We start from the raw sequence: 13,970 nt of genomic DNA, 5'->3' as shown, positions 1-13,970 counted from the left end.
TTCTCATTTATGTTATAAGCTTCCCTGGTACCAGTAATTCCTAGCTTTCTATAGTTCGAAAGGTCAGAAAGAAACTGTTTTTCAAAGAAATTTTTCAAAATCATATTCTGGTTTGAGAAAAGCCCTGAGATGCACAGTGAGCAAGAAAGACTTCACGGAGCAGAGCGCTGGGCGAATGAGGATTGCAGTAACAGCCAGGGGACGCAAAGACTCCGGGTTTAGATCAATACCTACCTACAACCACCTAAGTTTGGCTCTACCCTAGGGTTCTGCCATTCCCTGTCTGTAGTTTTAAAAAGCTATTTCAACAGAAAATAAGTTCGAAGCAACCTGGGCCATCCCTGCATTTCTGCAGCGTGGAGGGTGCACGCGGTTTTCACTCGCGGTGGCGGAGTTTACACGTGCCCGAAGAGAGTGGGCTATTCATCATCCAATGACACTAAAAACCCAAACTGCTCGGGTAGCCGAGTATTCCTTTTAAGAAAACAAATGTTGCTAAAAGTCACTATTCCACGTTCTGAGGAAAATTCCACTAACATATAAAATATATCATTTGTGATTCAAAACTCTATCTATATTAAATACTATAAAAGGAAAATTGTCTACATAACTATGTAACATGCATGTAAGAATCACTCTTTAAGACTACTCTTGTCTTCTCATGGAGCTGGAAGATTCTCAGCTGAGTTTCTCAGTTGGGTGAGGGATTTTAGCCAAGTCGTTTATCCATTCTCCATTTCCCCAGAGTAGCTTGTGAGAAATGTTTTCGGCTAGAATTTGTTTATTTTCCGTAGGTTAATCTTATGATTAAATATGAAGTTTTCTAAGCTAGTGGTTCTCAAACTTTAGTGTGGATCAGAATCACCTGGAGGACTTATGAAAACGCAGATTGCTGGGCTGCACTCCCAGAGTTTCTGATTTAGTGACTTGGAACTGGACCCAAGGGTTTGCATTTCCAAGTTCCCAAGTGCTGCCAATGCTGCAGGTCTGGGGTCAGGGCTGACTTGAACTCTCAGCTCCCGTGTTAAAACCTAGTTGGGTTCTGAAGGCTGCAGATGCAATTTATGCATTGTTTCTGAAAGCATAATACTCGTTTATGGCATAAAATATTTTATCATTGTTTTGCCTGAAGTAATTTCTCTTTCCTTTATGTTTTCATAGAAATTTGGTAGCTTGGCCACTTTCAGCATGAATTAGGCCTTGTATTACATTCATTTTTGTATAAGTCTTACCTTTTTTACTACTCTGAGCTCTTTGAAAGATCGTGTTCATCTTTGAATCATCATTGTACCTTATCTTGTAGACGTCAAATAATTCTTTTTTTTTTTTTTTTTTTGAGAGGAAGGGAGGGAGGGGGTTAGGGGCTGAAGCAGCGGGAGAGAGAGAATCTTAGGCAGGTTCTATGCCAAGCTGGAGGCCAACCTGGAGCTTGACCTCACAACCCTGAAAATCAAGAGTCAGACGCTTAACTGCTGAGACACCCAGGTGCCCCTCATGTATTCTTTTTTGTTTTTGTCCCTCCCATATTCTTAATTGTACATATTATCTTAACTGACTCTGAGGGTGTGGGGCAAACACAGTTTCCTTAAACTTAACTAGGCCAAAGCTTACAAATCTAAATACTTACATCTACTTAATTATTGAAAAGTTACCTATACTTTTGAATTCTGTCATTTTACTGTGAAATTTCCATACACAGAAACAGCACTTGGGAATGTGCCAATAATATAGCACTTACAAACACTGACTGCCCAGAAGTGTTATCTCGAAAAGCCAATGTTAGGGGCGCCTGGGGGGCTCAGCTGGTTAAGCCTCAGACTCTTGATGTCACCTCAGGTCAGGATCTTGGGTGGTGAGATCGAGCCCCACCTCCAGCCCTGCTAGAGTTCCGAGTTGGGGTCTGCGCTCAGCCCATAGTCTACTTGAGATTCTCTCTCCTTCCCCCTCTGCTGCTCTCTCATTCGTGCTCATGTTCGCGCGCTCTCTCTCAAATAAATCAAGAAAATCTTAAACAAACAAAGCCGATGCTAAGGTCATGGGACTAACTTCTGATATTAGTTGCATAGAGGCTGATTTACTCGAAATCACCCTTGCTTCCCTTTAATACCTTTAACCCTTTAAGAATAAACTCTATCTTCAAAAACTGAATTTCTGAAATCAGATGTCAGAATGCCAGAAATATTCATAGTACTGTTGCATTTTTAGTAGCCGTAATCAAATGTATTTGGATTTTTTGACTTACAGATTTTAGATCTGAAGCTTTTCAGCTTTGCAAGTGACCGTAAAGATCATCGAAGTCCTCATGTCCTCAACCAAGGCTCCCATCTTCCCTGCAGCCTACTTATACTCACCTTTGGTTAAAAAATAAATAAATAAAAAGATGCAACTCTCAGCTTCTATGCAATTGCCCTATTTCAGCGCCTTTAGAAATAAAGCCTTTCAAAACAGGGTAGTCCACATGTCTGTTATTGCCCACGGTCCTGTTACTTCCCGTGGCTGTTTCCCTTCCCCCTACTTCTAGCTCTCCCTGCTTCAGAAGCAAGGGGGCAGCTACAGCCCCACCACTTCCAGCCGCTGGCAGCTCAGGGCACACAGGCTTGCCACTGACAAGCCTGAATCGTGACTGATGACTGATGACGGGAGTACTTTTTCCTTAGAAAACAACTGAGCGGCTTTCTACTCCAAACCCAGGCTCAGCGCAAAACCTGTTACCACAATGACTCTCTTGGCAGTTACTGCGGTAGTAGCAAGAAATGATATGGACTTCATCAAGGATCAAAAAAGAATCACGGCTTTGAAAGAAAAAGAAGTCTCCATCAAATATAATGACCTCAATAAGGAATATAAATATATAAATAGCTAAATGCTTACAGAACTTAGTTCACATCCCCTTCATTAAAACTTTAGCTCGATAAATAAAGGGCGATGTTTACAGATTTAGGTAATCTATTTCTTTTGTATGCTTTTTACTAATTAAAATCTATCCAACCTGGGATTACTTCAAACCATAACCCACTATCATATTTTACAATTTTACTTTCAGTTGTGATGAAAATAATTTTCCCACTGATGTTCGCAAAGCCACAGTAAACATCAGACATGTACTACATAAATAAAACATGAATCTACAAATAGAACTATAAATTTAATTCACTTACGTGTAAAATTCAGGCCAAGGAATGCAAATGTCTATTAAAAATACAACAGATTTAAGAGAACTACAGTTTAGAATCCTGTCAAGTTCTGCATTATAGGGAGCAAAGTCAAATAATGGGTGTAAATACTTGGAGCAAAGGAAGAGAGACACATGACATAAACTGAATTTTCATGCTAGAGATGAACACGGCTATATAGAAGACGATGACCTCCACAAGTCAAGAGGCATACAGAATGGAAAAAGAAAACAGAATACATTGGGGTGCCTGGGTGGCACAGCGGTTAAGCGTCTGCCTTCGGCTTAGGGCGTGATCCCAGCGTGATGGGATCGAGCCCCACATCAGGCTCTTCTGCTGGAAGCCTGCTTCTTCCTCTCCCACTCCCCCTGCTTGTGTTCCCTCTCTTGCTGGCTGTCTCTATCTCTGTCGAATAAATAAATAAAATCTTTAAAAAAAAAAAAAGAAAACAGAATACAGAATGTAAGAATAAAACTCACAAAGACAGAAATAAGAGAAATAAGCTTTCGTGGTACCTTATGCAGACTTTAGGAAATTGCCACCAAATACTTTTCAAATTAGGACACATTTTCCCCACCATAAGCATAAATGAGGATTCAGCTTTGATATTTGCCTTGTGAATTGGATGAAATTAAGCTGAGGGCCAGATGTTTTCCATCTGTGTTTTAGAATACACTAAACACAAAATCATTAGAGAGTGCCCGTATGACTGAATGGTTTAACTTTTTATTAAAAAGTCAGGTAACATCGAGCTACCACCTTAGACTTTGGGTGATTTTAGTATATTTTTGATGTTAGAATTTTGACAAGTAATGAAAAAAATTAGATGAATAGTTTTGAGGTAAAAAGCCCTCCCACTTCATAAATAGGCAGCCCGAATCTTCATAATGCTGAAACAACTTCTGAAAAATGAAGCTGCAGATTTTCCATATATCAGACTAGGAACTTGATTTATTTCCCCTGACTTGAATTTTGGTATTAGGTACACAACAAAATATATTAGTTAATACAGTTTATTATGTGTTGTGCAGAAACTACTGCAGTTCACATGCATGGACTAAATTAAGAATTAAGTGTCGAATACCCCACTGGGGATTATGCTTCAGTATAATCACTAAAGACATGGAAGGAAAAGTATATAAAGTCTAGGGAGGGAAGTCATCAAAATGTCAGCATGAAAATATATACTATATCAATCATCACATGCAAATCTACAATCGGTAGTAAGTTGTAATAGTAAAACTGAAACTATCGAAAAAAGTTGTGATGGCCCATAAGCTGTTTGATTACATCTTTGTTGAACAGTAGGACTTATTCGTTATAGTAAGGAACATTATGCAAGCCATTTTACAATGTCCATAAACTAATTCGAAACACTGCAGATTCTTTAAAAACAATCCAGGGAGGAGCAAGTGACACAAAGACCTTTATGCAAAAATGTGTTGAGTCTGAACATCACCAGAGAAAAATGTACTGTTTGTGCATATTGGATACCACATCAATCAGGTTACCGTTTTATGGGGCCCAACAATGAAATGTGTCCTTTTGGTGTATTAATCTAAATATAGATTTCATTGCCAACACACATCTTTCTATCCAGAGTTTTCCCTTATTTTTTCCTGCTGCATCAAACTGTGCCAGCACATATCCATATTTCAAAGCTGCCCTTGGTTTCCTACTCTTTTAAAGTTCCCCTCTATCATGCAAACCGGAGGTAGGTAATGATATCTGATAGAACATTAATATTACTTGTTTTGAGTAGCCCTAAATTTGGGATATTAGCAAACCATCATTCCGTTTACTAGAAAAACAAAGCTTGAGGGTTGAATTTGATTCCACAACACAGTTCATTTCCTAGTGAGACATCATCAACTTACTTCAACTTGTCAATATTTAATGTGAAGAGCTAAGGCAGTAAAAGTGGTTTGCAATTTTAGAGCCCTAAACAGCTTACTAGGTGTTTACATGAAAGTCATCGCTACCACTAGAATATTCTGTGAAACTCTCACAGCAGAACCCAAATAAATGGGAAACACTAAAGGTGCAGCTTTAAACAGATTTCTTAAAACCCCCCAGTCTTAGAACAGAAACAGTACAAATCAGGGTGAAAAACCGCCTTTCCTACAAATATCATTGTTTCAAATAGGTTTCTGCAAGAAGCATTCTCATCAAGATTAGTTTTTAAATTGGTATGTCTTTGATTGACTTACAGCAAAACAATTTAAAACAATGTACACAATAGGGTTATAAGATTTAAATTCTAACTGAAACTACACTAACGCAGTAAATGATACAGTTGTATTTTCTTTAACATAATTTACTTCCATTCATTACCAGTTCCATTCATTGCCATTCATTACTATTACAAATTAGTGGTAGCTAAAGGTAAATATGCACAATTTCCTCTTGAGAAAACTATGGAATATTGTTAACAAGTTCAGAAACACACAATTCCAAATTACCTAAATAATTGCTAACTCAGTTTCTCCATGTTTCTAAGTTGTGATCAAAATAGTTCATTTATCATTTGAGTGTTAAATTTAAAATAATCATATCACACTAATTTTATGATTTTCCAAAATATGATACTTTGTTATATTTGCATGCTACTAAAACAGTTGCTTTAAAAATGTACTTGAGACCATCATTAACATATTTTCTTCAATTACTTTTTAAAAGTTAATTGAATTGGGTGGTAAGGTCTTTAAGTAAGGCTTTGAATATATGTTAGCAAAACTCTAAATAAAAAATAAATTCTACTTTACATTTAATAGCAATGTTTCTGAACTTTTAATTTGAATCTTATTAAATTTTCTGCTGACTGTGCTTAATTATACATCACTTATGCATATTATTTCTGGCATATTGATTTATTTCAAATACTTTTTAAAGTTCTAAATGGTATTGGTTGTAGAGCATGCGGGGGCAGTTCAAATTTTAACAGCTTATAAAATCAAATACATTTCTGCACTGTCAAACTTCTATTTCTGATTTATTAGCTTATTTTTCAGTATAAACATGAAATGGTTTCCTACACGGGGATAATAATATCATATCATTGTGGCTTCCTGGCTTCCACTTGGATAACTTATTCTAAGGTAGTTGGAACACAAATTTGCACTGGCACAATGAACAGTCTTTCAGCTGTACCAAGCTAGCCTAGAAACTGTACTGTTACCACACTTTTTAAGTTTGCAGGCTTAATTAAGGAAAAACATAAGAAAGTTACTTTGTCATCACATGACTGCTATGCTTTTAAATATTATATATACCATATTTTTAGATAAATTCCATATACTTTATCTAGCTCTTCTCTTAACAATCATAAAGATAAACTTATAGGGAAACTTTACCTTCAACACTTTATCTGTTTAGATACTAGAAGATCGTGGCTGTCAATAACAGCTAGCAGATGCATTTCAAACTTGTCACTTTTCTTTTTCCACCAAGGGCATTCTCTTTTGAATGAGAGGATCACTTCAACTTTTCTGAGTAGAAGCCCTTGGGTCTTTCCACTGTACCAGGATTTCTCTTTCCCTACAATCTGCCAAAAACCCTTTCCTGGCTCTGAAGCCGATGCCAGGGCATGGCTCAGATGTGAGTTTCTGTAACTCTTCATAGAAATGATTCTCAAGAATCTTGATTTAGATCAAGATTACACACGTAGATGTATATTAGCGTAACCGCGTAGTAACTTTCTGATTACTATTGTTTGCAAAACCATCACACCCCTGAAAATTTAGCTAATGAAACTGCCCTTCCCAGGCAAAAACCTCTGAAAACTCACATTCAATGTGTCATTCATTAGTTCCAAAATCTCTAATGAGAGCCGCCGGCTCTAAGGCACATCTCCACCATGACTCTAAGACTCTTTTACTACCTTGTCTCAAGTTAGAGTAAGATGCTATTTCTTAGGAATATAAAAGGACTTTCATCTCTGTTATGTTGATATTTGTGTGTGACTTAATTCTGTAAGTCTCAAGCACAACCCTCTAGCTCTTAAGAACCTACCAATCAGTTTGACTTCAAACAAAAGGAAAGGTAACAACAGTTTGTGAAATCCTATCAGTTTATATACACTTCTGCTCCCATGGAAAGACGATTCAGTTCCACTGAAATCTGGCATTAATGATTCTACCTTAACATATTAACAAACATTCTTTGATAATTTTCTTTCTTTGATAATTCTAAGTCAGAAGATTAAGATTTCAGTTTCAGGTTTAAAAACTCAGATACTAGCAAACATCAAGGAACCAGTTGAGTCGAGACACTTGAAAAAACAACTGTTAACTTTTTTAGAGACAGACGAGAAACCTAGATAGGAGTATTCCTGGCTCCTCCCTGAGCAAATCTTGGTCTACTTCAAAGATTTAAAAAAATAAATAAATAAAATCCCAAGATACAAAATGGAACTAAACTTCCAGGCCCAGCCAGAAATCCCTAAGTGGCTATTGTGAAGCAAGACTCTTAAGATTTTCACAGCATAATGATTAAGAAGAAAACAAGCAAGACAACGCATCCGCATCCGAGGTCACAGCTTCTTCCCAGGGCAAAGACCAACCCTGAATGAGGGCCCCCAGTTTCTCTGTAACTCTCCCAAATCTCATCTGCGAACAGATCCTTGGGTCTCCAGTAACTCTTCAGACACCAGCATAACCCGCTGCCAGGAGGAAGCAAAACTCTAGTGTGACCTCTGTCCCTATAGTATCACCAAATGGAAAGGCACAGGGAATTAGCCAGATTAAAGAACGCGCATTGTATGTGCAGCAGGTATCAGACTTTCAAGAGAAGCGCGACAGTCTCTGGTCAAGTCCTAAGGCCGCATGATCTATCCTCTTTACCACAAATCTGACCCTGCCCTACTTCCTCCGTCCACGCACCCAACACACTTGCCCAGACCCTTCCAAACCAAAGAAACCTCCACTGAGGTAGCCTACAGGAACCGTCTTCGCGGTGAAACCTGACCGCTTTATAAAGCCTCCCCGAAGAAGAAAAGATCAAATGAGACTGGCTCAGCCGGGTCCCGAGGTGACCCCGGAGTTAACGTATTTATTTTCACGCTGCAACTGCTGATTGCTTTACAGAGACATTTCATGCTGTAGCTCTGCATGGAGCTGAGGACAAAAGTTAACATTTTTATTAACGTTATAATTATTATAATTATTCTTTAACAAAGCTATTTAAATAACCTGTACAAAGCTCGGCCCGGTCCTAGCCAAAAAAAAAAAAAAAAAAAAGGAAAGAAAGAAAGAAAGACAAACCGAGCACTATTTCAAATCTCCCAAGGTCCTTCTGCTTTAATTTAGCAGTGTTTCCTATATACAAGGTCAGCCCAGTGTGGTTCCCCAAAACTGTAGATCTCCCAGACGGTGGGAATGAATGGTTTAGAGCTTGAAACCACCCTTGCGTGACGCAGAGCTCCCAACCCTACCTCCCCTGCTTCTTCTAGGCACAGGGTCCCTGTCCGTAGGTCGGGCCAAGGAAGCTGGGAGCCTGGCGTCGCTTTGGGAGACGCGCAGCAGAAGGCGCAAGCGCCTGCTGGGTTCTCCCTCGGCCAGGTGCCCACAGCGCCCCGGAACCTCCCCGAAAAGAGGTGGTGGGACCGGAGTCCGAGGCGGGAGAGGCTTCGAGTACCCCCAGGGGTGGGCTCACAGGTCCCGCGGGTCTTCTCGTTTGACCCCGGCCTCAGCAATTTTGAGCTTCTTATTCTGGTGCGTCTTGACATGCTTGGCGAGGTGGTCGCTGCGCATGAAGCGCTTGCCACACTCGGGGCAGGCGAAGCGCTTCTCGCCCGTGTGAGTCCGCAGGTGCCGCTGCAGCTCGTCCGAGCGCGTGAAGCTCTTGCCGCAAAACAGCCAATTGCACACGAAGGGCCGCTCGCCCGTGTGCCAGCGCAGGTGTGCCTTCAGGTGCGACGTCTTGCCGTACACCTTGCCGCAGCCCGGCACGTGGCACACGTGCTGCTTCTTCTTGCCTGGCTCTGCCTCGGGGGCGCCGCCAGCAGCCTGGCAGTTGGGGCAGCGGCAGCGGCGGCACCTCCTGGCCGTGGCCGCCAGGGGGGCTTTGGTCTGCAGCAGCGCAGCGATCTGGCTCTGGTACTGCGCAAAGTCCGACGGGCCCAACACCAGGCCCCGCTGCAGGGCCGCCGCGGCGGCTGCGGCGGCAGCAGCGGCCGCTGAGGCAGGGAAGCGGGGTGCGTGGGGGCCTCCGGCACAGGCGCCGGAGAGGCTGCCCCCCGGAACCCCGGAGGTCCCCGGACCAGTGCCCGCCTGCGGGATACTCCACCAAGGGAGGTCGTCGGGGGCCGGGTTGGGGGACAGCTGGCGGCACGTGGGCGGTGGTGGCGGTGGCGGCGGTGGCAGCAAGTTGGAGTAGCCGGGAGGCAGCGCGGCCTGCCCTGGGTAGGGCACGTAGGCGGGCGCGCAGCTGGCGGGCAGCGCCGCCATGCTCGAGGGCAGCATCTTGACGGGTGAGAACTCGTAGGGGTACGAGGGGTCGGCAGGGGGTGTGAGCGGCAGCTCGTGCGCCGTCCCGAAGGACGGCTGCAAGTGCGTTTTCTGCGGCGTCAGGCCCAGGCTGGGGTGCGGGGGCGGCAGCGCGCCGGGTGAGTGCGCCGGCATGTCTGCGGTCCAAGGGTGAAAGAGCCTGGAGGGCGAGCCCAGCGCGGGGTCGTAGGGCACCTGCAGGAAGTCCGGGGGCGCAGCGGCTCCGGGCTGGCCGATGCGGCTACAGGTGGCGGCTAGCAGCGCCAGGGGCGAGTGCTTGCCCAGGTCCGGGGAGGCGCTGGGGGTGCGGTCCTGCATGGGCGGCGGCAGGAGAGGGCGGAGAAGAGACAAAAGGTTAGCGCTCCCAGCGCTGTCTCCGGGCCGACCCGCCACCCCCACGTCAGCTATTATACCGCCGCCCCTCCCCCGTCCCGGTGTCCCTCCCCCGCCACCGCACCCCGCGCACGCACCCACCAGTATGGTTAACTTTTGGTGCCTGCGCTACCTGAACGCGGAGCGCTCGAGCGCTTCCTGTGAAACTACTTGATGCAAAGAGACGCCATCCATACTCAGAGAAAGCAGGCACAAGGTGGGAGGGAAGAGGGATCCGACGGGCCGCTCCCGGCTCCGCGGTCAGAAAGGGTGTGGAAACACCCACAGCCCAGCTGCCCATTCGCCAGCCCTCCCATCTTTTAAGCTCTTTCCACGCTACTCTCGCGCTCCTCCTCCGCCCGCCCCAGGCTGAAATTCAGCGGGAGGGCCCAACAGAGTGAGCTCGGGCCCTGTTCTCTGCCAGACGCGCAAGTCCGATCAACCTCCGGGTCCCTCCCCCAGAGGCCACACTCTAGACACCAAGGTTAGGTGCGAAGTTGACGTGGGCACCCCTCGGTCTGACTCTAGCGGCATCCACCGAGCAGTCCCCCTTGGAGATTCAGGGTGCCCAGAGTGCCAGGATCGATCCGGACACGACCCTTCCCACCTTTCCCTCGCTCCCTCCGAGCCCAGACCTGACCTGGAGGAAGGCCTGCAGAGAGTCGTTCCGGAGGACGGCCACGGCAGCCATAGCTACAGCTTGCGGGCCGTTGGCTGCGGAGCAGGGCGCAGCCGAGGCATGGAGACCCGAAGGCGAGGACGAACGGCAGCTCAGCGGCCCTCCCCGGCGCGCTCTCTGCGTTCCGGGGCCCTCCGCGCCAGCGCCCCTCGTCCGCACCCCGCTCGCTCGCCCCGCGCGCGGTCTGAGCGCTTCAGGATCACCTCCAAGAATTTGATAAGGACTTTGCTGGGCCGCCAGCCAGTCAGAGGGAAGATTTATGGCTTTGAAGTTTGCCGCTACCCAATCATCAAAGAATAGCGGCTCTTTCAGAAGCGAAAGCAAATCCTTTGAATCCACAAAGCTCCTATGGTGTGTTTGTTGGTCGGGATAAAAGAACTGATTATTAGGGGGGATGGGAAGGGAGGAGATAAAGGCGGGACAATTAATGAAGTAATCACTATGTGGGAAATGTATATACACAAATAATTGGATTTTCCTGATCAAAGGGGGCCTTGCCGCCTGGAGACCCGCGCTTGGGTTGCTGGAGACACTCGATCCTCCCCCCCCCCCCCGCAACTCCCTTGCAATTAAAGATTTGCACCGAGGCAGCGCCCAAAGTGACAAAGTGTCTTTGTTATCTCCACAGAAATCTGCCTTTGGCTTCCAGGCGCGGGACTTTGAGACTGAGATGAGGGTAATTCTCCCCTCCCCCCGAACTTGCACACCCCACACCCGAACAGCACACGCAGCGGCCCGCGCACACCGCGGACCCGAGGGAATGCCCGGGGCGGGGCATGGGACGCACCTCGCCCAGCGGGCCGCGTGCCCCCCCTCCCCGCCCGCAGCGGCAGAGCTGCGGGCAGGGCTGTGACCCGGGGCGGGGCCAGGCGGCCGCCCATGGCGGCGGTGGGTGGCGCGCACGCTCCAGGGCCGCCTGCCTGACAAACCACTGTGGCTCTCTTGTGACATTCCTGTTCGCGACCTGGAAGTTTTCTCCGGCCACAACTTTTGCAAATAGTGAGCCTGGGAAAAACACCCGTACCGCGCTTACCACCAAAGCTAAGCTTGGCAGGATACCCAGAAAAAAACATAATATACACCAGAGGGGAAAAGTGTAGCGTCCCTCTTCTCTCTTCGGGCTGGCAGCCCTGGACGCCATGGAGGGCCGGTCAGGCGGCTGGCGCTGTTAGGCCCCCGAAGCCCCCGTTAGTGCTAGCAATTTCTCCCCCTAACCCGGTCCAGAGAGTGCGCGCTCTTTGCAAGCCGCACATACCTACCAGGGAACTGCTTGGAAAAAGTAAGGCGCAGTTGAGGAAACCTTTTGTTTTGAACAAACCACACACAGTACGAGGGAGGCCATTTAACAGGAAAGAAAAGTCAATAAAAACTGTTGTTCCCGTCACCTTTGGAAAGACAAGAAAGTTCGGGCGCGTGGCGTGCGTCCCTGGTCAGGGAAGCTCTCAGCCCGAACGCTTGCTGGCCCGCAGGCCTGACGGCGGAGGGACGGTCGGCCACCTGCCTCGGTCGGGCCGGGGCGCCAGGCGCGTGTCGCCGGGTCGCTGCGAACGCCGGGACCTCCTTTCCCGGGAGTGCGGGCCGAGGGAGGAGGAAGAGGCGGGCGGGGCGCCGCGGGGTCCTCATGGCACTGAAGGGGATTAGGGGCGGGAAGGGCCGCTGAGGCCTCCCGCCGGCGGCCGCCGCTCACGTGGCCGAGCAACCGAGTGGGCTCCCTGGGCTTGGTGGACCCCGCTCCACGCCGGGCCTCCCCGCAAACACGGTCTCCTCTCTCCGAGGCCGCCGGCTATGCGGGGCTCTTCGAACCAGGTTGCGTCTGGCCTTCTGGAGACGGTACCGCGGCCGAGACTGACTTGAGAGGACGGACCTTGTGGCCCAACGTGCCGTGTGGCGCCAGCGGTTAACCCAACTCCAACCGGCTTCTGATTCGCAGACTGGGCTGTATCTTGGTGCCCTCTGCATTCCCATCAGGGGTCGGGGTGCTACGCCACCAGACCCACATTTCCACGTGCCCAGGATCTGCCAGAGAAATAGAAACATCTTGAGGAAGAAGAATGGGCCGCATGACGTCCAAATACTATGAGTAGTTCACAGACATACCCCCCCGCTAAGGTGTAACCCCAGGAAGGATGAGCAGTGACCACACAGCTCGCCCGGCCAAGGCTCCTGAAGATGAGGTCCAGGTGCTCTGGAAGCGGGGACGGGGAGGAGACTTAGCGTTTTGCTCTGAGGCCTGGCGATCCTGCCCCCTTCCACGCCCCATGCCTGGGTCGAGTGCGGGTGAAGCCTGGGACCCGAAGGCGCAGTCTGAGGCCGGGGAGTTCCGTGGCGCACACCCGAGCACGCACACCTCCGAACTGTCCACGTAGGTCTGGTACCTTAGCGTGCTTCCTTTGCGGCTCCTTTGAGCTCTTCAAGTCCCGCTACCCCCAAGGGTCGAGCCAGGCTGGGCCAAGCAGGCTGGAAAGCAGTCTCATTTGCCGAATATGTTCTCTATTTTAACACAAACGCAAGAAAAGCCGGTTCACATCTGCGTAGTTGTTATAGGAGAGAACTTTCTCAACTCCAAGATGCCCCCATTAGCCAGTTAAACCACCACCAGGGGCCGGGAGACGAAAGAGAGTAGTGCTTGGTGGTTAAGAGGGAGGACTCAGAAAATCTGAACCCAGATTTTCTAGTTGCCGCTTTTTAGTTGGTGACCTTGGCAAGCAAGTTACTCAACCTCTTTGTGCCTCAGTTTCCCAAATGGTAAAATGGGGGTGATAGTAATGCTCATCTTGTGGAGTGTTTGTAGGCTTGAAAGAGGTAATATAAGCAAAGTCTTTAGGGCAATAGGACGCACAGTAGGGCCTCTCTTGACTGTTCGAAGTCCTTGCTGTCGGCTTCACCTCCATGTGTGAAAACGAGCCAGGATCATAGCTCTCCCAAGCACGAGCAGAAGTTTGGAGAGAGACTTTTACGAGCTGCTGTGTAGCTTCCCTCCCTTTGCAGTCAAGCTCCTGCAAAACTTATTCTTAATGAAGAAATGTTCGGAGCGTCCATTAAAAATGCAATGCCGGGAGATCAAAGTACAATATTTATTTTAGAAATTTGTTGCAATCACCAAGAGATACAGGTATCAAGGCCAAATGTCAGTTCCGTTACACAAAGCCCCGCGCCCGGGAAGAGAGTGTGGCTGCTCTGCCATAATGTAAAGAAACATCAAAGACCAAGCGCGCTGCAAAAGTGCGCAGCCGGGAGGGAAGGAGTGAGCCCGGGAGGGCC

The 13,970-nt window shown here is 47.4% G+C and overlaps 1 protein-coding gene across 3 annotated transcripts; it reads right to left on the bottom strand.

Annotated features, from left to right (window-relative positions):
• Window positions 1-3,138: 3,138 nt before the first annotated feature.
• SP5 (Sp5 transcription factor) lies at window positions 3,139-11,029 on the bottom strand. 3 transcript variants are annotated; one of them, XM_045780048.2, is made up of 2 exons: window positions 10,671-11,029; window positions 3,139-9,970 (listed from the first exon to the last, which is right to left on the bottom strand). In XM_045780048.2, exons 1-2 carry the CDS (start codon window positions 10,719-10,721, stop codon window positions 8,822-8,824), a joined length of 1,200 nt encoding a protein of 399 aa, XP_045636004.1. In that variant the 5' UTR covers window positions 10,722-11,029; the 3' UTR covers window positions 3,139-8,821. The 3 variants fall into 3 exon arrangements, with proteins under 3 accessions (XP_045636004.1, XP_045635996.1, XP_087717444.1); XM_045780040.2 differs by having other exon boundaries at window positions 10,164-10,725; XM_087861318.1 differs by lacking the exon at window positions 10,671-11,029 and adding an exon at window positions 10,133-10,255.
• Window positions 11,030-13,970: the final 2,941 nt, after the last annotated feature.

Source organism: Ursus americanus, chromosome 1 (genome assembly GCF_024610735.1).
Source record: "Ursus americanus isolate L20-20 chromosome 1, mUrsAme1.1.p, whole genome shotgun sequence".
Classification (NCBI taxonomy): Eukaryota; Metazoa; Chordata; class Mammalia; order Carnivora; family Ursidae; genus Ursus; species Ursus americanus.
This window is presented reverse-complemented; position numbering and strand designations above follow the sequence as displayed.

Coding starts and splice junctions, on each gene's coding strand:
- SP5 (XM_045780040.2), bottom strand. CDS start 10,331: ATGGGCAGCTGGGCTGTGGGTGTTTCCACACCCTTTCTGACCGCGGAG. Junction 9,971..10,163: donor CTCGAGCGCTCCGCGTTCAG/GTAGCGCAGGCA, acceptor CCGCCCATGCAG/GACCGCACCCCCAGCGCCTC.